General features: G+C 37.1%; 1 protein-coding gene across 4 annotated transcripts in view; it reads left to right on the plus strand.

Annotated features, from left to right (window-relative positions):
* The first annotated feature begins 1,108 nt into the window (after positions 1-1,108).
* Positions 1,109-25,724, plus strand: part of MAP3K7 (mitogen-activated protein kinase kinase kinase 7) — a 46,491-nt gene continuing 21,875 nt past the window's right edge. For 3 of the 4 annotated variants that reach the window (XM_057379427.1, XM_057379428.1, XM_057379429.1), the window contains exons 1-11: positions 1,109-1,412; positions 12,336-12,446; positions 13,652-13,717; positions 14,602-14,647; positions 15,307-15,445; positions 16,613-16,737; positions 20,012-20,140; positions 22,130-22,260; positions 22,661-22,742; positions 23,735-23,886; positions 24,464-24,623. In XM_057379427.1, the coding sequence (XP_057235410.1) occupies positions 1,323-1,412; positions 12,336-12,446; positions 13,652-13,717; positions 14,602-14,647; positions 15,307-15,445; positions 16,613-16,737; positions 20,012-20,140; positions 22,130-22,260; positions 22,661-22,742; positions 23,735-23,886; positions 24,464-24,623 (1,231 nt within the window). In that variant the 5' untranslated portion in view covers positions 1,109-1,322. The remainder of the gene's footprint in view (positions 1,413-12,335; positions 12,447-13,651; positions 13,718-14,601; positions 14,648-15,306; positions 15,446-16,612; positions 16,738-20,011; positions 20,141-22,129; positions 22,261-22,660; positions 22,743-23,734; positions 23,887-24,463; positions 24,624-25,724) is intronic. The other variant, XM_057379430.1, reaches the window with a different exon arrangement.

Consider the following 25,724-nt stretch of genomic DNA (forward strand, 5'->3'; position numbering starts at 1 on the left):
ATAGCCTCAAGGCTAAACATATCAAAATGAATCACAGCTGTTTCAGTGAAACACAGCAGCTCTATTCACTCATTCCAGCACCAATTTCACACCGTGGATCACACTGAAGCATCAGCCGGAGGCATTTACCACCAAAACACTGATGGGGTGGGTGCTCCAGCCAAAAGCAGAAGGAGCAGGAGCTAGGCTTGGGAAAGAGTGGGTCGAGAGTCCCTTGGAGAGGGGGCAGTTAAGGTATACGTTCATCCCCGAGCTCTATCCTTTATTACTGTTCACATCAACTGCTCAATTAGCCTCCACTCCACAGCCATCCTCCTACACACAGGTTTCCCCTAAGAAAGCACCGCTGAAGAGCACAAGGGCTGCCCTCGTCCCAAGATCCCAAACAATACCTGCTCTGGAGAAATATACGCATATATACATAGGAAAAGCATACAGATATAGATAGATATATATATATATATTTCCATACATATGAGGAAAAGGCCTGCGCCCCCGCACCCTCATGGCGGTAACACACGGCCCTGAGATGGGCCCGTGCCGGCTAGCCGCCCCCAAACCGGAGAGCCCCGCTGGACCCTGTCCGTCAGCCCCAGGAGAGAGCTCCAGCCCAGCCCGGACCCGAACCGCCCGCCGCTCTCCGCTCCCCGCGGGCGGCTCCGGGCCAGCAGCAGGAACGGGAACAGGAAGCGGGGCCGGCGGGGCCGCGGCTGCTCCCCCTGGCGGCGGGCCGGGCTGGGGCGGGGCGGGGGCGGTGCCTCCGCCGGCGCCCGAGAGGCCGCTTCTGCCGGCGCTTCCCTGCCCGCCCCCGCCTGGCGCTCCCTCCCTCCCCTACCCCCTCACTCCGTCCCTCCCTCTTCGGCCGGGGCAGCAGGAAGCGGCTCTGATGTCAGCGGCGGCGGCCGCGGCGCGGCTCTGAGCGCCTCTCCCACCCCCGCCGCGGCCCCCTCGCCCGCTGCCGCCGCTGGGGCTGGCGGAGGAGCCCGGCTGCGGCCCCGGGGGCGCCGCCTTCTCTCGCCCGGGGACGCGCTGCCGAGGCGGCCCCGAGCTGCGCAGAGGCCGCGGCCTAGGGCAGTCGGCGCGGCGCCCCGCGGGGGTGCGGGAGGGCGCGGGATGCGCAGCGGCGGCGCCGGGGCCTGTGCCCGCCGCCAGTGAAGCCCGAGGCCGCCGCGGATGCGGCCCCGGCGGCGCCTGGGCCAGGCCCGTCCCGACCTGCGCCAGGAACCGCCGCCGAGCCCCGCGTAGCCCCGGCCCTCGGCTGCCCAGTGCCGGACCCTCGCGTAGCCCCGGCCCCCTCTCCTCCCTGCCGTGAAAGAGGAGGCATGTCCGCTGCCGCCTCCGCTGAAATGATTGAAACCCCCCCGGTCCTCAACTTCGAAGAAATCGACTACAAAGAGATCGAGGTGGAAGAGGTGAGTGAGGGTCCCGCCGTCTCCCTCACCCCCTCGCTCCCCGGGCACGGCCAGCCCGGCCCCCGTCTCGCAGACCCCGAGCGCCCCCGGGTTCCTCTCCCCGGTGCCGTCCCCACCTCTGCGGACGGGGCCGTGGGCACTTCCCGGGTGCTCCGGGATGCCGGGACCCCCCCAGTGTACCTGGCTGGRGGTTCTGTGCTCCCGTGGATGCTGCAGCGGCTGGCACCAGCGAACAAAGGCGGTCTGGCTGGGAGCGGAGGTGCCTGCTTACTCTGCCGGCCCTGCTGCCGTATGCTTTACTGTGGAGTTTTATTTAAACGGGATAGATTTAATCAGGACTTGAAAGTTTCTCTGCCCATTTTGCCACCCACTTTAGCCTCGATGGCATAGTTGCCAAGCGTTGTCCCAAAAGGGAACTGTTAATTCTGATGTCTCTTTCGGATCTCTATYTCTCTATGCCCCTGCATTCACCTTTTGCCACCAAACTGAGCTATTGCATATATGATGATCATGCCACTCTTAATGATTTGCTAAATTTACAGCTCTACGAGCTGTAAGGAAAAACAGGTTTTTTTCCTTACTATAGACTAGTGATGTTGCACTCACRGATGTGTGCACATTTCRTTTGTGACCAATGTATGTTACCCAGGAAATTACATTCAGTTACTGTATAACATGGTTGGAAGSAAGTTTTTCTTCTGTGGAAAATCGCGTAGTAAAGTTATTTCAGATGTACCTTTCATCTCTCTGGGATTCCTGTGAAAGTAGGGTGGGTGTGATTTAGGATAGCTTGCGTGCTTTAATAATGGGCACAATAGTATCTATATACTATAGTGTTGCTTAACTCTCAGAATCACACGGAAATATTGCTACTATTGAATTTTTCCCGTCCTAGTCTCCTAAGTTCTCTACAGTACTGAAGTTGTTTTAACATAGATCCATAATTAATTTGATGAGGCCAACTTGTAGACCTAACAGGCCAACTCTGGACCTAACAGGCATCCAAGGCTATGAAATAGTCTCTGCTTTTATTTGTAGATTAACATCTTTCTTTTTCAGTAATAACTGCCCTCTTTTTCTTAAAAAGTTTGTGTGGAAGTGGACTTAGTTTTGTGGAGTAGCTTTTATAGGTAAGACAACCTGTGTTKGTTCATAATTCAACATACTGGTCTTGGGTCATCCTGGGAAAGTTCACAAAGCTTCACAAAAAAACTGTTAAAATCTACAGTGTTTCCATAGAACACCAGAGTACTTTCTGCTGTGTTCAGATAGTACTGCATTAATGTTGGCTTTCAGCATAGCAGGAACTGGAAATTTTCAGAAGACAACATCTTTCAAAAGATTGCCTGTATCTCTTTCTATGAATATGGCAATCATGATGCTTTGTAAGTCTAATTGTTCCACTTCCTTTTATGCATGTAACTGTTCTGAAGTGAAGGTATTTTTGCTGGTTTTGCAACACTTACTAATAGCCAGGGATCAAATCACATGTTTTGGGAGAAATGGCRTTTCTCACCCAACAAAGAAAGTTTAACTGGCTAAGAATTTATTCATCATAAAAAGGTACCCAGTGATGGCTCATAGAAGTGAGTAGCACATCTGCTGTGTTAGATATAGCAGTTTGAATGAACAAAGTGCTGTACAAATTGTTAATCCTCACAACACCCTTGGGGAGGTTGTTAGCAAGGATTATATTGCTATTTTACATATAGGAAAYGTGGAGCTGTACAGTGTGTCAGTGGTGTAGTCGCACAGAGCTTGTCTGTGTTCCGTGTGTGTGCCTGGCACTTGCAGAAACAGGACTATCTGCACAAAAATGTACCTAGAGACGAGGCCTAAGTAGAAATTTCTTTAATGTAGTTGTTGTATTATTTTCAGAACAGTATCTTTTTTAAAGATGTATGTCACAAAACTCATGTAATAAAAGCAGGAGAACTCTGATAAAGGGCTGTCTCCATAAAAAAAAATCTGGGGATAGCTGACATAGTCTTTTGAGTGTACCTGTCCTGCCAAAAGTTCTTATACACAATTGGGATGCCATAGTGCTGAAGACAGTCTAAATGTCATTGCACAGAGGAAGAAATAAGACCTACTTYACAGTAAAACAGAATTGGAAACCATACTTAGACCTTGCTTTTCTCAGCTGTGGATGTTGACCTCTTACTCATGATGCAGTTACAGCACAAATAGTCAACTTTGCCGTCATAACAAAACACACATCCTTCTGAGGATTTGTTCTCACTTTGGCCTGGAAGTTTTCAAGTGGCTGTAATATCTCAAAATGGTCATATTTATGCTTGGCAAACTTCAAATATTTCAAAGTAAAATGTTAAGATATCTWCATTGGAAACTCGAACACTATTATAATCATAGCTTTACTGTTGTATTAKCAAGGCTGTCTGGTCAGCAGATAGCAGTCCCACACTGCCACTGGTTTATTAATAGATATTGAAGTTCTGGAATGCTTGTAGGCCTGGAGACCTTGCTAATAAATGTAAGATCTGTAAGTGCACTTTCATTTAGGTTTGTCTGAACTCTAATGGATAAAAACAAGAATATACCATATTTTGCTTTAGCTACCATGCACATGACTAACTACTATAGTGTTACTTCCCTCCWGTCAAACATGTCTACAGCTGGATTCAGGCTGCCTTTTTGTTATTTCAAGTGCTTAAAAGGGGGTAAGATATAGAGACAATTATTATGGAAGTGTTGGAGTCAAATCAAAGTTGATGTGACAGCATGAGCATCTTCAAAACTAGGAGGGGAAAAACAACATAAAACTTACGTTCAACAGAAACATTCTCTGTTTTACTATGCAAGTTTTTGATTGTGAAAATGTCCTTTTTAAAAGCTTTTAGATATTAGACAAATCATTAGAAACTGAACTTACAAAATGTAATATAACTGAAATCAAGTTTACAATAAAAAGCCTAATAGCCTTATTTGAAAATCTCATATTCAAATCTAGCTTAAACACTCCTGTCTTTTCGTYCCAGAGGAGTTTCCACATCTAAGCAACAAACACTGTTTGATTTTTAATTGTTCTGGCAGCCTATTCCCTGCCACTCTCCCCTGAAAATTCCACAGGCCTTCCTTCATCATGTAACTGGATAACAGTTTCATACATGATCAAAACATAGACCTCTTCATCACATGATGTGTTATGCCTTGGATTGCATAGCCAAAGATACATGTCTGGTCATGTATACAGTGGCCCTGCCCAGTTCCTCCATGATGTAGCCAGATTAAAAACTAATGCCATATTTGCATAGTTGCAAGCTACAGTTGGGCAGTCTGAAAGTGTAAATTACTTGAAAACTGTTGTTTAGTGCTCTGCTGGTATTTTGCAGTTTACAGTGAAGTTTATTTTCAACAACCTGGTGGGCAACAGTAGTTAATTATAAGAGAATTAGGGTAATGTTTTCTCTAAGATGAAGAGGTAAGCTTTACAAATATTTCTTTCAAAAAACTTATTTAAGATCCCGGCAGCTAAGGAGGTACAATTTATGGTATGTCMACCTATCTTAGATATTTTTGAAATAGTTGGATTGTTTCATTTACTGAGTAGCATGCAGAGAACTACATGTGTTCCTTCAGATTCTGAAGCAGAGCAKTTCAGAGGCAAGAGAATAAGCAGTACAGCAAGGCAACTGCGTTTTGCTCCCCTTTATATAGTTAAGTTTTAAAAGTTAATGAGATGCAGTGGCTCATTATGTCCAYTATAAGGTAAAGCAGATTTGTGTAAGCTGCTGTTGAGCATGAAGCTGTTACTACCTCTGTTGTTTCTATATGCTGGGGAATCATCTCTAGTTGTAGAATAGCAACCTGAAAAATTGAATAAATTTGGACAAGAAACAGATGGGATTTGAGATCTGAACAGCATTGCAGAATGTTGACATGAGTACAGAAGGTTTGGTTCTCAAGAACCAAGGGTGGAAGTTAGAAATCCATTTGAAATCAGTTGAATTTCTCAGCCTTTTTCAGTAAGACTTCAAGATKCAAAGCTGGATATTCAAAAACAAAGGCAAAAAAAAAAAAGTACATGGTGAAAACATATGCCAGTATTTTCTCTGATTTTACTCTAAATACATTTTTGAATTAATTCAAATAACTATTTAAATTTTGTTTAGTTACACCAATGGAAGATTCTCTTCATTCATCTACATAAACAAATAGCTGAAGTGTCAGGTGGGTTGTCAATTTATAGTAGAAGTCATGCAACACCAATTCTTTGTGGATTTAATTTACTGTGCAGTAAATCAGAAGATGGCTAACAAGACTGTTAACAAGATAGTTAAACAGTTAACAGGACACTTTACACTTATTTCTAGTCACACAAATATATTCAATGAATCAGTTTGTGTCCTGTAAAATAGACTCATACCTTASTCTCGTAAAGAATACATGGGAAAGAAACCGCAGAGACCTTCCTGTTCCAGTGATGAAAGCAAGATCCATATTTATGAGATAATAATAGAGTTCTATGTCTAATGCCTTTCCCTAAGAAAAACACTAAAACAACAGAGCAAGTTTCAGGTGTCCCTTATTTGTTCCACCCGGTAGATTGTAYCAGTATTTTACTGGCTGCAGAATATTTGTTTCTTTCTTGATTTGGTTTGTTTTTTTTCCCAAAGACCAGTAATTTTAGACAGTGCCAGACCAGGAAGCCCAACTCACTTTGGAGTCCTGCTCCCTGAGTGCCTCATTACTCAACATTTCATTTCTAAAACAATTATCCGCTCTCTGGGCTGCTCTAGCAGAACAAGTGGATTCATTCTAGAACATGAGACAGTTGTTTTGGTAATTTTTTTAAATTGCTGGTAATTAAAATGAGTTCAGTTCTCAAGATAGATGTATAAAACCCTATCAGTGCATAAAAGCTTTTCAGTATGTAATAAGCCAGAATGAAAGTATAACTTGATAAACTATTATCTTTGTGATGCATGCATTTCTAGGAATGACTTCAGCTATCAAAATGCAGAGAGGGTTCATTACATGTTCAGAGCAAAGGAAGAATTTCTGGAAACATAATTTTYGAGACCGGGCTGGTTGGGGCTCTGAGTATCTATAAATTTTACTGAATGAAAACTGCCCAGTGTTACACAGCTCTAAAAGATGAAACCATAGATAGGGACCAACTGCTTGAGTTTACATCAAGCAGAACTTACATGTATTTATTAGGAATCTAAGTTGATTTCAATAACCAATTTCTTTCAGGAAAAAATACCTTTTTCTTACCCTTTTTTGCATAACTTTTGAATTGAAACTTGGAAACTAAATCTAAACTAAATTACTCAGTTTACTTAAAATTAGATTAGTCGGATTGCTTACAGGGGTTTTAGGCGTGAGGGAGTAGAGAGGATTTGGAGGTTTCTTCAATGCTGTATGAATCCCAGAAAGGAAAAGCAACATTTAGAGCTGGGCTGACACTAGTACAAGTAAACTTAACCAGTCAAAGAACATAGCTGTAAGAACTGGCAGATAGATCTGAACTCCTTCTTAAAAGTRCTGCCAGGGTATTGGCCACAGTAATTTGTGGCACGGGGCCGATTTGCTTCAACCTACTTAATAAAGCATAGCACACACAGAGGAACCAAAGTTGGAATTTGAGGCTAGTTGAATGAATGATAGAAAGTGCAGGCATATATTTTTAGAAGCTGTAAACTGTTGTTCATGGCTTTTTTTGGCACTTTTTAAATTTATGTTCCATGTGTCATACAGGCAGATATGTGAAAAACTGAAAATATTAGTATGCTTTGTTGGTGTTGCTGGAGCTCTGGTAGACAGAGAGAGTAGAAGCCTTGAATTTAAAAGTGAGATTCTTTTTTGTGCTTTTACAAAGTATTGTGGAAMATTTCTTTTTTTTCCACTCTGTCTTGCATAGTGTCTGAAGCTTGAGAGATCCAAAAGTTCAGTTTGCATATATACCATTTCATTGGCAAATAATACCAGTAAACAAAGCAACATAAATATTAAAGGTAACTTGAAGCCTGCTGTCAGTTTGGAAACACAGGTTTTGTTGGGTTTCTGTTGCTGGATTTTTGTAACTGCTTGTCTTGCTTCCCGAAATCATAAACAAGCATGTCATGCAGTAGATACTGCAAATTATGAAGTCAGTTCTCCAAAGAACACTACATCTGCTAACCACGGAGCTATTATATTTTATTGCTGTCTTATATATCCAGCAAGTTTTTTTTAGAAAGAAAAGCACTAGGTATCCTGCATGCAGAGCTACCTTACATGGAAACTTTATGGGTATAGATGAAAACTTTGCATTTTTATGATTCTAAGTTAATAGAAAACCTGTACAGTTAGGGCCAAGTTGAAGTTAATTCTTCCAAGTTTTTGACATTTGTTAGGGAATTATGGTGCATCTGAACAAACAGAGATGCAGTTTTCTTGTTTTACTTTTACTGGGTGAGGAGAAATTATTGGTCACATCCCTTAGGACAAAATACATCCTTAAGGTCTTAACATATCTGCAGTCTCTATTTCCTGCATGATTTCTAGTCTACATAACTTACCAGTCAGTATAGTCTACATACYTACAAGTCAGTATCATGTATCTTTGTTTATGTACAGCATTTGATACTATTTGTACACAGAGACAGAGGTAATGCTTGTTCCAGGGCTCTTGTATGGTTCATATTCTTTAAATAAGACTCTAAATACATTATCTGGAAAACATGCAAGTGGCACTGTCCTTCACCATGTCACTTWGTCACACGGTAAAATGTAACATTTTACTGGTATGAATTTTATAGGTAGAATAAATTTTAATACACTTCTAAATCTTCAAAGCTCTTTAGTTATTACTCCCAGTTTAAAATGTTTTTGTGTCATGTGCCAAATGGTTTTTGACAAACTTAATTCTCTTCTGTGGGAAAGGTAGAAGCACACTTGTTCTTATTCTAKTTCTAAATGTCTCATCTGCCCTATATTTTCCTTTTTTTCACCTAAAAGGTATTTAGAGGAGCAAAATCTTTTACCACAATAATGTGTTTATTTTTAGATCATTTTCCAGACACACACAGTGCTACAGATCAACTGCTGTTTATTGATTTGTTGTGTCAATAATTCCATTAACTGTGCTTCATATAATTCCGAATATGCACTATTGCCCAAACATATGGTGTGGCACCAACAGCAGGGGACAAGAAGGAATGAGCATGAAGAAACTAAAGTTCAGGCAGTGCCTCCCTCCTGTGCTATTAAATTACTTAGTTCCAGTACTCAGTGCTGAAAGAAACTGCAGTGTTTAAACCGTTCTGACAAGATCTAAGACTTACTGCTTTAAAGAGTAAGTTCAAGGGAAGAAAATTATGTGTAAATGGACTCCACCATTAGCATTCCGACGATTATAAAGGGGTTTTTTGCTATGAATAAGGTACTTTTTCCAGACTAAGTAAGCAAAACATCTTGAGTTTTCACATATGGTAAACTTTAATTTGTATTAGATCTGTCATTGTTTCTGATGGTTGCTCCTTTCGTGTGCTGTCCAAGAGCCTGGGCTGCTTTAATGGAGGATCGGCTCTTCTGTTTTCCCTGTATCCTAGGTAAATATTCACTACATTCATGCCCTCTTCTCAAGTTCAACCCTCTGCTTAAGCAGGCACCAAGTCACTGATAAATTGCTATGAAACCTTGACTGCATAATCATTTATCAAACTATTTTCACTAACAGTAAAATTTACATACTTCCTGGTCTCACAGCTTTTATTATGACATTAAGGTTTAGATTGCCTGATAAACTCTTACTCTTGGTGCTTGATACTGATTTTATTTACTGTTTGKTTTTTTTCCAGTGCTCAGTGGGACTTCTTAAAGTGCATCTGATTCTTGGAATTTATTCCACTTTTCAGCTAAAACCCAAATCTTGTGACATTCATAGCACAATGTGAAATGTTATATTGGGCAGTATACTTGATTTTCTTAGTTTGTTCATTTAATAGAAGCACTGTTAAAAGTACAACAACATTGAAAAACAATGATTTTTTAGTATATGAGGTGGACATATATGTATCAGTTCTCAGGATGTAACTTGCAAATAGTCATGGATTTATCTGYAGGGAAGCAGTATGCATTTATATTGAGTTATGAACTGAATTATCAAATGCAAGAGATAAGTGGGCTTTCTTTTTTTTGTTACAGATGTGAAAAATATATTTAATATATAAAAATATATGTAGTATATATATTGCATAATCATAATATTAAAATTATATACATAATACATAGAGTGTATTTGTACATATGGACATATACAAATCTTTTATCAAGGACAGATATGACTAGCCAGAAAAAAAGTAAGCCTGACCCGTCACAACCTGCTATAAGTGATTCAGGCTAAGTCAAAAAAAGGTCAAATTACTTCATTAAATTTTGAGACCATCTTTTAACTGATGTATATKCACTGTTTTCAAATAGTTCTTTATGTTTCTGTCACTGGATTAAATTTAACAGAGTTGTAGTCAAAAACTGAAAGAATATGAGAAAAGGTATATTAAGCAAAGGAACCTTCTAAAAGGAGGCTCACAGAGGCTTGCACTGTAGTCCAATTGTATCCACCTAGGAGAATTCATTATATGCCCACCTCCTTTCCCCTAAATGGAGGGCAGAGCTCTTTGCACTGATTTGGTTAACCCTCTTTGGGTTCCTTCACAGTGTAGRGGAGGAAGAAATCTGGAAACGGTATTGCTGCTGCCAATACACTTCTTCCTGCATGAGCTACTCTGTGGCATCCTTCTTTTATTAGCTGTCCTTAGCATTTCCCCAGTGTGAGCAGGCTGCTGAGCTTCATGTGCTTGCACAGTGGATTTTTAGGTGCTCAATAATCAGCACTTCTGGGAAATGCAGGTTTWATGGCATACACACCGATGAGATTTTTCTTACTCTGTAAGTCTGGTCATGTGCTATGCAAGGTGGGTAGATGCATATTACTGGACAACTCTTGTGGCAATAGAAGATGGGGGGCCTGCCAACCACAAGAAAATGGGCAATTTTATTCAAATCATGGTCTGAGAAAAGGAAATAACRGCTAAGACTGAGACTTTTATGTCTTCCAGTGACTCATTGTTTCCAATTTGTTTATATGAGCTATTTTTGTAGGCTGCTCGGCRATCATTCATATGGTTTGGTGTTTCCAACCTCCCTTGTGGAATGCAAGAAAATAGTGTGTGTTATGACAGGACAAGAGTCAAGGCCCTGGACTTTGACTGGAGGAGGGGTTACARTCGACAGGTTCCATTCTTAAATGGAGCAGAATGGGGCATATTCTGTGCATATCTTGTGGACATCTTATGGCAGACTCAGTCTGTGAAACACTGTTGTGGAGGGTAAAGATGAGAAGGCTGGAACTTCTGGAAGGCTAAGTGCATGCTGTAATATAAGAGAGAAAAATACTTCTTAATGTAATAAGGAAAGCAGGAGAAGAAAGTGCCGTTGATCACCATGGCTGTCATGGGCAGCTGTATCTCATATCCACATGAAACCTTTCAAAAATATTAAGCTTAATTTCCCTTATTTGATCGTTCTTAATACAAGATYTTGGTGTGTTTTTTTACTTTATATTTTTCATCTCTTCAGATTGGGGCCTGGATTGCAGACTTTCTCATATCCATAATGACAGTTTTGCAGGTCTTGAGTTAGGCACCTGCAATCTTTTCTACCCCATTCCCAGGGGAAATCAGTTTCACTATTAATTCATTTGGAAAGCACGCAGTAAGAACCTAATCCAAGAAYGGATCACATTAATAGTAGTCAGCCCCTTGTTTGTCCTCCCTTCTCCTCCTTCTCATTTGCCCTGCCTTGCATTTTCTGGATTTGGAGGAGCCCCTTTTCCTTAGCTGCTTCTGCGCCWTTGTGTACCTTGTGTTTTCTCCTCCTCACCACTTTTCTTTTGAGCATATAAGTAACAACTCACTTGTCTGTGCTCTCCCATAGCAGCTGCAGTCACTGTTTTGGCAACACCTTTATTTCAATTTTACATCTGTGTATATGTTTTAGTATTTCTATATGTTGCCATTTTGCCTCTGAAGAACAATTAAAAGAAGCAAAATTTTAATTTACCATCATCTGTAACTCAGCAGTAACTGAAAGTGACTTTCTCTCTATCCTGCTTTATTTTCCACGCTTGGTTTCAAAGAGCTTCTCTAAATAATGGTGGTATTAGAGCTTCTTCACAGCAAAGGTTAAAAGATTAATTGAACACTATAATATGCAGAAGCTGCTATTAGTGCTTCTGCAAAGTTACAGTGAAGAGTTAGGACTCTTGTCTGGGGTTGTTTTTTTTCACATTTTTAGGCAGCGTTAATTCTAAACGAGCTAGAAAGCAGACTTCAACAGAAACAGAGAAAGCTTAGTTTATAGACCCTGTGCTTCTTTGGAGAACTTGCAGGAGAATTTACTGCTATCCCACTCTTGAATCATCTGTGAGAAAAAAAAGGGATAACTGATCACACTGAAATCTCATCCTGACTTCATCATGGTCCTGTGGAGTTGTTTGTGTATGCATTTAAATTTCAGAAGTTTGAATTCCTGTTCTTAGCAAGAATAAACAAACACAGCAGATAGATATTTCACAGTTGAAACCTAAAAAAAAAAATTGCTCTCATTCCTGTATTTTTTTCCTAAGCAAATTTTGGTCTAATTAATTGAGATTATACTTTTCTGAAATACTGTTACTGCACATTAGTAATAAAATGTTTTGTATGTGTGTTATCCAATTCTTCAGATGATCTCTTGAGGAAGCTTAGCTAACACCARTTATGTTTTGATGGGATAGTATTCAATTTTTGCTACAAAACTTGAGCCCGTGTATCTTTGGTTTTCTAAATTAAATTTCTTTTTTGTTTCWGAAGTCCTGCACAGTAGATGAAACAATTTCAAGTTTTAATTGTAGTGTTCYATGTTTTGTTCTAGGTTGTTGGAAGAGGAGCCTTTGGTGTGGTCTGCAAAGCAAAATGGCGAGCTAAAGATGTAGCCATTAAACAGATAGAAAGTGAATCTGAAAGAAAAGCCTTCATTGTAGAGGTACAGTAAGTTTGATGAAAAATGTGGGATTTGGTAGAGCTTGTTTCCTTAAATTCATGGGTGCATGTAGTGTACTAAMAGCTAAGTTGTTATCACAAGATAAATGTCGTGTGTGGTACCCCATTCAGATCKGGATCCTTGTCTTGCAGAACAGGAGACCTGTCAAAGCACATTGCAGCTCCTTTAGTTTGCTTCTCATAAAAACTGGGAGACAAGGGTAGGGGAGGGAGGAGGATCACTGCTTTCATTCCATGTCTGCTCCTTCAAAAATGTCTTGAGTAGTTGAGATATACTGACAAACTTCCCAAGATAGTTCTAGAATCAAAAGTTTAATTTAAATGAGATATATTGTGACATGCTGCTTAATATTTATCAGTTATAATTTAGGATGTTCAAGATACACAAAATATGTTGTAAATAAAACTCTTCAATTTAGAACTAACTCTAGTAAAATGTAACACACTGAAGGTCGGAAGAAAGCATGTTTGTAATAGGCTTCTCTGTAAATATTTATATGTTGTTCATTACCATGGAAAGTTTTTAAGGTTATTAAACCAAGTTTAGTTTAATACTGAGTAGATTTGATCAGTCTCTTGGGATTTTTGTGTTCGAAAAASATCTGAGTCAATAATCCCAGAAATGCTGCAGTAATTACTGGTATTTAAGAAACCCTGGACAGTGCAAGCATCAGTTGAAATATTTCACTCTGAGGTAGAACATAGAAAAAATAGCATTTGCTCATTGCTGGAACTGTGTCATCTTAATATTAAATGATTTTATAAAGTTGTGGTCTTGGGCATTTTAGCACATTAATCTTCTGTGTTGTGAAAACAGCCAGTATGATTCTGATTTTTTAATGTAATCGGACWATTTTTATATAGTCCAAAATTGAAGGCTCTAAGAAGAGCACCAAGTCTATAGAGGTCATGGTTACATAGTGCTTGTGACTCGAATGACTTTAGTAGAACCTGAAAAAATTCCTTCTTTATATGTGATTTCTTAAAACTTTTTTTTTTTAAACACAGTTCCAGTTTGACACAAACCTCATTACATAAATTAAAATGCAAAGAGGGACATCAGTGCTAATTCCTAAAAACCACTATCTGGGGTTATGCAGACATAGAAAATTGTACTTGGTGTACTTGGTGTGGTGGTGGAAAATAAAACATTAGCCTTTTTTCCAAATTGTGTAATTTGTATTGCAGCTTCGACAAYTGTCACGAGTAAACCATCCCAATATAGTCAAGTTATATGGAGCCTGTCTAAACCCGGTAAGTTATAGCTTTGTCAGTATGACAGAAGGTGACCAGCTTAACATATGCATGCATCAATGCACAGAATGTGTATTTTATATAAAAAAATGTTTATTTTATGTATTTTTAATGTTTTAGCCATAAGAATGAAGTATACAGCTATTTAGGTTGGTTGATATTTTCAGATATTTGTTTTTTCTTTCTTCTTCTTTCAAGAGCACCCCAAAGCTATTTCTAAACACCAGTTATACTTCAGTTTGTCCAAATGGCATCTAGTGTATAACGGATGTGGTTACATTCATATCTACAATCTTATTAATTGCACATCAGCAATCCAAAAAGTAAATGCATTAGCAACACATGATTATAGATTGTAAATCAGTTCCTATTTTCATACATGGAATTTTCAGGATTTACTTGCTTTCTGCCCTACCTGCAAACAGTCCCACAAATTCTCAAAGCAGAAAAGAGTGTACTGTGACAGGACAATATTTTTCACTAATTCTTGTATGGGATATTTAATTGCTTTAAGTAATGCTGTGTCACCTTTCTTAGTACTAGTGAAATTCTTTTGATATRGCATTTAACGAATTTTTTTTTTTAACCATTAAAGGAAAAAAGTAAAGAACAGTGATCTGCAGTTTGAAGACAGTATTTTCTTTTTMAGACTGAGGAGGGGGGAGATCATTGTCTTATTTTCTAACTTAAAATGAGAACTAMGTGTAAAACTGATTTCTCTTACATGTAAATACATACATTTCAACTTGACTGTTATGTTTTCTAATAGCTTAGGTATAGAGGCTTTAGAGTTGCTCTCAAAGAACTTCCCTTTCTGCTTACAAAAGCTGTTTTCTGCCCCTATATTTAAAACATCCCTATTTTTGTCCCCTTCCCCTCCAAAGGTGTGTCTTGTTATGGAGTATGCTGAAGGAGGTTCCCTGTACAATGGTGAGTATCATTTCAACTTCCTGGAGCTAAAGGGCTAGTATTAWTGCAAACGTAATCTAAACTACAAGTTGTTTCATAAATATATCTCCATTCTTGGAGCTGTTCAGAAGCCACCTGACCACAGTCCAGGGCAACCGGCTGGAGGTGGCCTGCTTGACCTGCTTGGTGGATTTCCAGAGGTCTCTTCCAATTATTACGTGGTTCTTTGAAATTCTTGAAATAATTTTAAGGAGAAAGGAGTGTGCTTTTTAAAACCTCTCTTCAGTCCACTGGTTTGTTCTTGACRCCAGTTTGTTATATTTTATACAAGTAATTTTAGATTTTTCCAGGGAAGATCTGAAAACATTCTTCCTAAATCTGGAAATTCCCTGAGCATTTGTTTAGTATAGATTTACTAGGGAGAGCAGAGAACAAGCAACACCTTTCAATTCATATTGAGTTTAACATAAAAGATTATGGAAATCATACTAAAAAAGTGGAAAATATTTTGACATTTATGTTATTTTAACAGACTGGAGAAGGATATTTTTAGTTGCAGTAATGAGGCTTTGGTAATTGCTTAGATTCCATAGAGCTTTGTGACTGGTATTTTATTAATTCCGTTGTATCTGTTGTAATATGCAATAAAGTTCTTTTTAGTTTGTGCCTTTGTTTTGCAGTGCTGCATGGTGCTGAACCTCTGCCTCATTACACTGCTGCACATGCCATGAGTTGGTGTTTACAATGTTCCCAAGGAGTGGCATATCTCCACAGTATGAAACCAAAGGCTCTAATTCACAGAGACCTGAAACCACCAAAGTAAGTTTATGGTTCGTTTTTCATATTTTCTTGTAATTAGAATTTAAGATAATTTTTAGTGGTTTCATTGCATTTAAAAGAAATAACTTTTAATTGGTACTAACTTTTGGAAGTATTGTATTCCAAATGAAAGCTGTGCATTTGAAACTTCAATTACAGAATGATGTTATGTGATATAGAAATAGATAAAATAGATATAGATATAGAAAATGAACTGTATTCAGTTACTTTCTCTTAAACTGAAAAAATACCCTGCTTCTGCCCTCTGTCATGGAAGAGGATTTTATTAGGAACGGGGCTTCTAATCAGAGGCATTTAAAATCTTCCAGTTTTGCAGTGGTTATGGTGTTCAATAAGAGAACATTGTGGGAGTGTTGATTGGTTCTAATGTCATGTTTAATCTGTTGTGTTTGACCTCTTTTGCCACATGGCTGTCCTCCTTTAGCCTCTCCTGCCTGTTCCACTACCCCTACCAGAAGCTCCCATCACTTTCCACCAAAACAAAATTTAGTAGTTTTCTGCCTAGTCAGTTTGTTATCCAACTCATTTTACAGCTTCAGATATGGCTCCACAGATTAGGTAGAACCAGATATTTGAGGATCAGCAGAATCATCCCTTTTTGGTGGTAACCTGCAGTTATTACCAGGTAAAATTATAACATGAAGCCATAATTTAAATCTTTAGTTCTTTCTTGGATTCCCCAGTTTTGATTTAGAGAGTTGTTCACATGTAACGTCAAGTGCTTCCATTTAAATAAATAGCGATGTTGACTGRCATTAATGGAAGTCTTGATTGTTCTTCTTTTATTAAAATTGTTTCAACGCTTGTTGGTTTTCAGTCCTGGCATCTGAAAGACTAATTTTGTCAGTATATGYTTAGTAGTTTACTGTGACTAAAGATACTTATTTAAAATCTAGCATGTGGAAATATCAATTACAACAATTAATTACAACATATATTGGATTATTTTAAAATATTCAATATGTTCATATTAGACACAAATGACCTTACTTCCCAGATAATSAAACAAAGCACTGAGAAGCAAAGCCTAAGATATTCAGCTATATTAGAATGATAGTTGTTGGGATTAAAAACAAAAAAAATCCGGTGGTTTGTTACCAGACTACTTGATTCTACAATTTTAATATCCTTTTTTTTCTTTGACAGTTTACTCTTGGTAGCTGGGGGGACAGTTCTAAAAATCTGTGACTTTGGTACAGCCTGTGATATTCAAACACACATGACCAACAACAAAGGAAGTGCTGCTTGGATGGCACCTGAAGTTTTTGAAGGTAATAAAAATTCACAGCATCAGTATTACATTTTCTTTTCAGGGATGCAACTATGAGTTAATGTGATGTAAGCATAAAAGTATCATGTAATCTTTAAAATAAAGTTTACTTAAGTTTGTGGTAACAACTGAAAGCATATTGGCAGAAGTCTAACAGTCTGTGCAATTGTATATTGTCAAATAGTTGTGCAGAGGTTTGAAGAGCAGCACTGAACCAACTCTCTGATGTTAATATTAGACATTTAATTATGTGAAGATGTGGAACCTTTGTCATTGCTAAGATTTACATAAGGAATATTTTAGACAGCTGCTGTTCCTTAGTTTGTAAGAGCCAGAGAGCTCTTTTTCCACAGTTTTGCTGTTTCTGAGATTCTTAAATCATTTCAAACTCTTCTGACATTTAAATACACTGTCATTACTTTCACTCTCTGCTCTGATCAGCTTTTAACTTTAGAATCTGTTAGTATCTCTAAATTGAACATCATTGCCTACTTTTTTGATCCCCCAGTTTCTTGTAATTTGATGTTCATCTGCTTTTTGTGTAATCTAGAGATTTGATGTACTTCCTCTTTCCTACATACTGAGGAACTTGTTATTACCAGTTATTTTGGTTAAGTAGGAAAACAAGCTGTTTCTTGGAGTATAGTTGGGGAAGACTGATGGTACTGGATAATCAGATAGGTATAAYTGCTGCATGATTATCAGAGAAATAGTCCTGTAGATATTAAATTKCAGATTAAACACCTTTTAACCAGTCAGTACCTTAAAGGTTATTTGTTTCACTCTGATGCCTGAAAATTTTCTATTATGTCATTTTATGTTCAGGTACCTACCTGTATTTTTAGCCAGGTGTGCTCCTTTCTTAACACTTGTTTATTATTGAACTAAATTTTATTAATAGGAGATTATTTTTCTTTTTAAAATAAGCARTTGGAAAATCATTGTTAAAGTTAGATTTTTTTTGTGAAAAATCCTAATCTAAAAATGGATATAAATAAATGTATTGTAGTAGGGATTTACAGTTTATACATTCCTCTGGTATATGAGTCCAGCAAAGCGGAACAGAGAAATCTCGTGTTGCAGTKGTATCGTTGGACAGCAACAAAAAGCCTTCAGTTTACAGTTGTTTCTATATACTTTTAACTGAAAGCATTTACTGATAAATAGATAATTTGTTATAAATGTGTATATTTTTTAATTAAAATAAGACAAGAATCTAGTAGCTTCTATGATGYAGCGTATCAAATTACTCTTGAAACAGTCACCACTAAGATAACCACTTCAAATGTCAAAACTTAAAAATTCCTTTGCTTATGTTACTGCATCCGAATTCAACAATGGAATAAAGGCTAATATTAATTTGGTGCAGTTCTAGTACTACGGTTCTTAGATGAGAGCAATAAAGGCATGAGAAGTATCTGTTGSAGAAAACTAKGCTCAGTAAAGTAGTTGMCTTAATATTAAGATTTTCCCCCTGWTTTAAACATTAGGACTTGTACAGATCAAATAATCTAAATGAAAATAATATTATTCAGGCCAGGATAAAGTGAAAGAGCAATTCTAGAATCAGAACTTTCATTCAAAGAAACTGTTTTAAAATTGCTTTGGGATAATTGGATAAATTGAGGAATGATTGTGTCTATCCAATCTTAGTCTCTCACATAAGAAACAATGCGAATACTCTCTCTCACTTCTTTTGGACTCTCAGTTTTCAGAACTAGTCCAAGACTTCTAAGCCGCAAAACAGAATTTCATTGCTCAAGCAGGGAAATAGCACTATTTTAGTTTCATGGGCTGTGTGTCACAGTAGTGCATAGGTGAGACTTTTGCTTCCCTTCGTGATCTGCCATTGTTTACATGACTTTAAAAATAAACTGACTGATAAAGTTGACTTGATTTTTCTTATTCCTTCCTTTTGAACTCATTAGCCACACTCAGCTGCTATGATACAGGTGTAAAGAGTTTTGGAGAYCCACGTTCTTAGAGTGTTTTGTAAAGTCCAAATTAGTTCCTTCACTTAAAGAGGGCTTGTGGTTTGTGCTGCAGCCTGTTTCTTATGTTGGTCTTGCAAACTGGCTGGGCTTCAAAAACTGGCCRGAGAGAGCAGTTTGCCGTGCTCAGTTTGTCAGAGGTGTGGGGGCAAAGGAAGCTGGCTCACAGGTAGTGGAGCTTGTTGCAACAGTTGCTATATGGTGAGTATTCACAGGAAACCAGACTTCTGTAATTCCACKGTTATTGAAATGATTTGTCTGAATAATGCTTTCTGATTAGGTATTAACAAAAAAAATCTCTTGGCCACCATATGCCAATTTAAATACTTGTTTGAAGACAGATGAGCAAATTTCCTGTAATTTCTATTCACACATTTCTCATGTCATTAGCCATTCACATTTCTTATTAGCATTTGGATGAGTTATGGTTTCAAAGCACACATTCTTTCTTTGCAGCCTCTGAATATTTTTATATATTATTCTAGGACACTTACGTGTCTTCAGCACCTTAGGAGTCTTAGAAATATTTAAGTTATGGTCAAAGAATATTAATAAAATAATGACATTACAGAAAGAATAAGAATAATAAATAAAGAGGAAATAGGATGGTAAGGAATTGAGGACTCTCCTGATTTTTCATATGGTAACTTAGTAGTTCTTCTGAAGACTTGTAATTAATAAAGAATAATGCATATGACACATGTTACTGGCTGGCATATTGTGACTAAGCTTGGAAGAAGTGAATTGAAGAATATTTAGAGGAAGCAAATATCATGAATTCAACCCTGAATGCAAGAGATTTTTTTAAACCTAATGAGTTGGTGTTTATATTATATAAGAAAACTGATTCATTTTATGATTTCAAGATGACTCCCAGTGAAGAGGATTGATTCCCAGAGGGAATTATTCCCCGGGGCATTCTTAACAGTCATACTGTCAAGGGATTTCAGACTTAGGTTAGCATGAATCAGCCAGATTTAGAAAACTGGTCTTTCTCAGAAAAATAAATGTGAAGTAAAAGTAAGTATGCAAAGCTATTTATTTGTTGGAGCAAGMTGCCCAGGGAAGTGGTGGAGTCACCATCCCTGGAAGCATTGAAGAAATTACTCAGAAGGGCACTTTTTGCCACAGTTTAGCTGACATCMTGGTGTTTGGTGAAAGGTTGGATTCAATGATCTTGGAGCTGTTTTCCAACCTTACTGATTCTATGATCTGCTCAAACTGTATTTCTTTTTACCATGTTACGTAGAAAAGAATCAAATTATATTGATGGTTTTCTTTCAGGTAGCAATTACAGTGAAAAATGTGACGTTTTCAGTTGGGGTATTATTCTTTGGGAGGTAATCACCCGTAGGAAACCTTTTGATGAGATTGGTGGTCCAGCTTTCCGAATAATGTGGGCAGTTCACAATGGTGAGTTGAAAATACTTTGTTGCTTTTGAAGTTGTGTATATGACCTATAAATTTGCTAAACACTCCTAATTATACATCTTTAAATTACTAGTGTTTCCCATTTTATGGTTTATTAAATATGTATTTTTGTTACAAAGACTAAATAGATACTGCCACATTTGTGTCAGTGTGGGTTTTGAGTTACTTGGCAGCTACAGTGCTTGCTCCATGTAACTGGTGTATGAACAAAGAGCGATAAAGAGCAACATCCKCATTGCTACAACACTCCATTTTAGAAGTGATCTGAGAAAAATCTTACCTGTGAATAATAATTTATTAGCTAAGTTGTCTTTCTTTTATAATTTTTTAATTGGACATCTATAAGAAATATATAACTTGAAGTAACTTCAGTAGAAATGTTAGAAACTATGAAACTCCTGCAGGACCATTAGGCATTAAAAATGTTTTTCATCTGTGGTGGTTTGGGTTTTGGTTTTGCCTTTATGCCTGTGCACTCATGGAGCACCACCCTACTGTGCTAGCTACCATACAGAACAGATTTTCAGGAGCTCAGGCTATRAACAGGACACAGTGGTTGTGTTCAAACAGACTGCTTTCTTTAAAGCAGTGGTATAATGTGGGTCAGGGTAGTAGAGTAGACAGTTGTATCTTCATGCTGGAGGTGTAACTCTTTTACTGCTGTGTTTTTAGGTACCATGGCAAAACAGAGTTTTATGAGTAATGAAGTAATGATAGTGAAGTAGTTCAGTGAATGTCTGCAAAGAGTTTCTGCCATTTGTGAGATAAAACATCAAAGCAACTACAAACTTCTTTGGAAGAAGAAATTAACAGGCAGTGAAGGCTGGTACTCTGGCCTGAGTGACATTGCTTCAGTAGTAAATGATAGAAGCTTAAGGTGAGCACAGGCATATCCTGTTCAAAAAAGAGAATGGGCCAGACAGTGATAGAAACAATGGATATCATAGTTATAATAATGCACAAAGATAGATGTTTGCAAATGGAATTTTTGAAYGAAGAAAGATTCCCCAGTTTTTCAAGGACACTGGTCATTGAGATTAGGAGTGATAAGTGTCTTGCATAAAAGCATTAACTGTAAAACTAAGTATAAATCTAATAGTTGTAAATCAAAAAGCCTTAGTAAGGTGTGGGAGGATCCTTTAAAATTCCCTATCTGTACCTACTTATGCTATAAATTTTATCTTTTTTATCTTTTTCCCTTTTTTCCTTCTCTAAGAAGGAGGTTTTAGTGCACTTCATCTCACTTAAAACTATTGTATCATTCTTCATGTAGTATTTGTTCTGTTTAATATATCTTTAAATACTTACTGCTTTCTTTGTGAGCCATCACTGTATCTCATATATCAAACACAACTGGTTGTCCATTATTTGTTCTCGTTGAAATTGTATAAGAGGAGGAACTTGAACCAAAAATCACCTGAWTAGTTATACAACAGTTGAAGTAAAATGTTATTAAACATATGTATAGGCCATGAAAATGTCACAAAAAATGATAGTTCGAGTGCCTCATAATTTTTCAGGATGTTCTTAGGAGCAAAATCAGTTTTCAAAAAGACTTTGAGTCTTTTGGGGTTTTTTTCATATTTTTTTCCTTGTGAAGACAKCATTAGGAGCCAAAGATTGTTATTACTTTCTTCCTAGTTTGGCCTAGAACTTTATTCTTCAGAAAGAAATAATAGTTCATTAGCCTTTGTCATATGCTGTATTTGGTCAGTCAGTGWATATATTAAAACCTGTACTGAAGGAAAAGTTTAATTTTTTTTTCTATTGCTGATGTGTAATGCAAAGGAACTTTTTTTGTCAGTTTTTGTTTGTAAGACAGAAAATTAAGTACAAGCCAGTACATTCAGATTTACAATTTACTCTGTGTTTGCCTTTATTTTAGCAAAATACTTGTGATAGATCAGACACTATCAGTTGTTTCATAGTCTGTTAAAAAAATTTAAGGGTATTTTCTAATTTCAATTACAGGTACTCGGCCACCACTGATCAAAAATTTGCCTAAACCAATTGAGAGTTTAATGACCCGTTGTTGGTCCAAGGATCCCTCACAACGGCCATCCATGGAGGAAATTGTTAAAATAATGACACATTTGATGCGGGTATAAAAATTTATTTTAGTATTTTAATAATTTCTTAAGTTATTAAGGTGGGAAATTGATTTGCAAAAGGTATGCTTTTCATTCCTCTCAAGGTGGGCTTGTGTATTTTCTTTTTCCTCTCTCTTTTTGACAAAAACTATCAAATTATTACAGTGGAGAAGGGAAATAATTTGTCTCCTTATGGGAGGGGTATAATAACTCATAACAGATTTGAGAAAATAAAAATATTCATAACTGTATCTAATGCATTACTAAAAATAATTGCATTCATTTATCTTCTCAATAAATTAGTATAAATGTAATATGTAATTTACACTTATAAATTATGAGGTACTGTTTAAGTAATTTTAAAACAACTGTTATTTACTTTTTTGATGAAATGATTACTGTTTTTTCACAGTACTTTCCAGGAGCTGATGAACCTCTGCAATATCCTTGCCAGTATTCAGATGAAGGCCAAAGCAACTCTGCCACTAGCACAGGTACATTTGTATAACTTAAAGAAAAAGAGCTGCAACATGAAGTTATGCAGATAGATTATAAAGCACATTCTTATATTGATTTTGAATTCAAAATGGAAAAGATATCCAAAATCTGAAGCATCAGCAGACCCTCTTTGTTTTGTTAATACCTCATACCACATCAAAGATAGTGTTCTCAGTTAAATGGTTTTGCTGAAGTGTACCTGGAGTGAAGAAAAGCTCATAATAAAAGCTGTCTCCAAATGCCCAGGTTTAATGTTTCCTTTTTTCCCCCATGTATGTTSCTAGCAATTGGCATTTTTTTACTCTTAGGAGTTGTCAATTTAAGATTTTTTACCATTCTTGAAAGCTGCCCCTGCTTTCAGTAGCAGTCTCCACAATTTAAACTTGCATTTGTTTCATGATTTAACTGCAAGAAAAATCACTAGAAAGGTGGATGGARCAAAATGTGGGCCAGACTTTCAGGTAGTCCTTCCCTCTGTCTCCAAAGAAATTGCTGTTATATTGGATAAAGCATCAATGGCTACTTTGCAACCTAGTGATCTTCATATTAACAAAATCTTTGCAGCTGTAGCATTTCACTGACTTTAGTAGTAGTTATTTATTTCTCAGCACATGATTTTAAGACATAATTTATCACGTCAAACTGAATATATATTGGCTGATAYTTTTCAGGTATTTGTGCTCCTCTGTAGTTAATGATGGTCTTTGTCATTAATTGTGAATGAGGTTGCTGTTCTATTGTTAATATARTAGCTGTGCTAACCATTTCAAAGAAAGCTAAAGATGGACTAGTTACGTATTCTTTTTTCACTCCTCTTGCTTYTTATATTAATTGATCTGTAGTAGTCTTGCAACTTGTCTTGCATTAAAAGTTTTCAGAAGTGTTGCTTTAAAGGCAAGTTAGACTTCTGAGAGCTCTTCTGTGAAGAWATGCACTTCGGTATTTTAGTGGCCATTCTAGAGTGCTTTTTCTTGTTACTGGTTTCTAGGTTCATTCATGGACATCACTTCTACAAACACAAGCAACAAAAGTGATGCTAACATGGAACCAAGTGACTTCCAAGGGGCTTCTACCAATGACACCATTAAACGTTTAGAGTCAAAACTGGCACAGCAAATCAAAAATACAGCCAAGCAGCCGGTAAGCTAATATGTGCAATTTTGAACCATAGTAACAAAAGGGACATGAGTAGRCATAAGTGTTGTATCTGCTCTGAAACATCAGTGTCCTCATTCAAAAATAGTGCAAAAATTGATCCAGTTAGTTATAGGAAAAGAACGTGAAAAGGGACAGAAAAATGTTGAATGATTCCAAAAAGGTAAATTGGAAGACTCCAATAAGATCTCCAATGGAATATAAAAAGTAGTTCATTTTATTTACCAGGATTTATTAGATTAAAAAAAATAAGTTTGAAAATTGCTGCCTTAATTTATAGCCAAAATGTTAGTATGACATGAAAGGATTAAACATTTAGGTGAATTTTAAAAATGCTGTGGATTATTTCAAGTAGAATATCTCTTCTGAAATAATGGCCTAATTCTATTGACTTTTTCATCTGTGTAAAATTAGATTATTTTCAAAGCAGCAGATATTTCATTCTTAGATACCAATAATAGTTAAATTATCACCATTTATTGTGTTATAAATTTTAAATCTTGTCACTTTTAAAATGTGCATTGTAGCAGAATTTTCTTTTTACAAATGTGATTGTTAACAGGGTGATCCTGGCCGTTTGAGTTTGCCCCCATCTCGTGGGAGCAGTGTTGAGAGCCTGTCAGATGTTCGTGCACGTCCTACATCAGCCCTTGTTTCTGGAGAAGCCAAAAGGATGAGTGCTGACATGTCTGAAATAGAAGCAAGAATAGCTTCCATCACAGGTAAAATTTAATGATGTTTGGGGAGTTGGAAACAAATAAAGGAGAAAGGAAAATGTATAAAAAATGTCTTACGGAAAGTTAACAATAGCCATCTGAAAATACTTCAGCAATTAATGTGGTTTTTATTATCCTTTATTGATTGTGGGGGGAAATGCCTTTGTTTATGGTTGTACACTCAGCAAGACTTGAGTATTTTAATTGAGTTTCATAAAGATTTTAGAGATTTTGTTGAATTAGAGTTTTACCTTTATAAAAAATACATTATGAGACTTATAAATATCAGTCCTGTTTCAAATGCACGACTTTCTCCTTTTTATCTGAGATAGTGTCATTCCATCTCTGCTAGCGTAATTATTTATATAATAACATTTTCTTCAGGGTTGTCTCTGTAATATTTTTGAAATTAAGAGGTAGGTTTAAAGTACAGCATGCTCCCAAATAAGTTTTAAAATCCACTTTGACAGATTTCAAAAAGAGAAATSTAGTTGGCTTTTATTCACCAGGTTGAGAAAGCATTGTCTTTTGTTGAAAAAAAAAGCTACAGGTGTTTTGCCAGGTTTCCTCYAGATGTAAACTATCATTTCTGAACCTTAAATCTTTGAGAGAATTAGAATTTATCTGTAAGTATAAGTACATAAGTMTTGATGCATCCCAGAAGAGTGAATTAATAAAAATGTGTACACTTGGCAAACACTTTCTTGTCTCTTTTCTTCATCAAAGATATTGTTTGTTAATMTATGTAAACTTCAGGTTTTAAGTTTCATGTGTGGATTTTTTTTGTGTTATGGCATATAACCGTATATTTAAATAATGAAACAAAATTATCTTGATCAGTTCAGGGTTATTTAACTGTTTGAGTATTTTTCARCCAATCTGAAAATTAGGGTAGTCGATTAGTTGCAATTAATAAGGATTTACACATCAAAATTCTGGCTTTCTTGTGCACCATGACTATTTCATTTTTGTTCTTCGTTGTATTATGATTACTCCAGGATCTTGTTTTACTAAATATTGAGGTACTGAAATAATAYTTATCATGCCCTAAATTCTTTTTATTTTCATGTTTTTATTTTAAACCCTTATTCCAAAATCTGTCTTTTG

This window comes from Malurus melanocephalus, unplaced genomic scaffold, assembly GCF_030028575.1.
Source record: "Malurus melanocephalus ecotype Western Australia unplaced genomic scaffold, MMel_1.1 scaffold_405, whole genome shotgun sequence".
NCBI classification, from domain to species: domain Eukaryota; kingdom Metazoa; phylum Chordata; class Aves; order Passeriformes; family Maluridae; genus Malurus; species Malurus melanocephalus.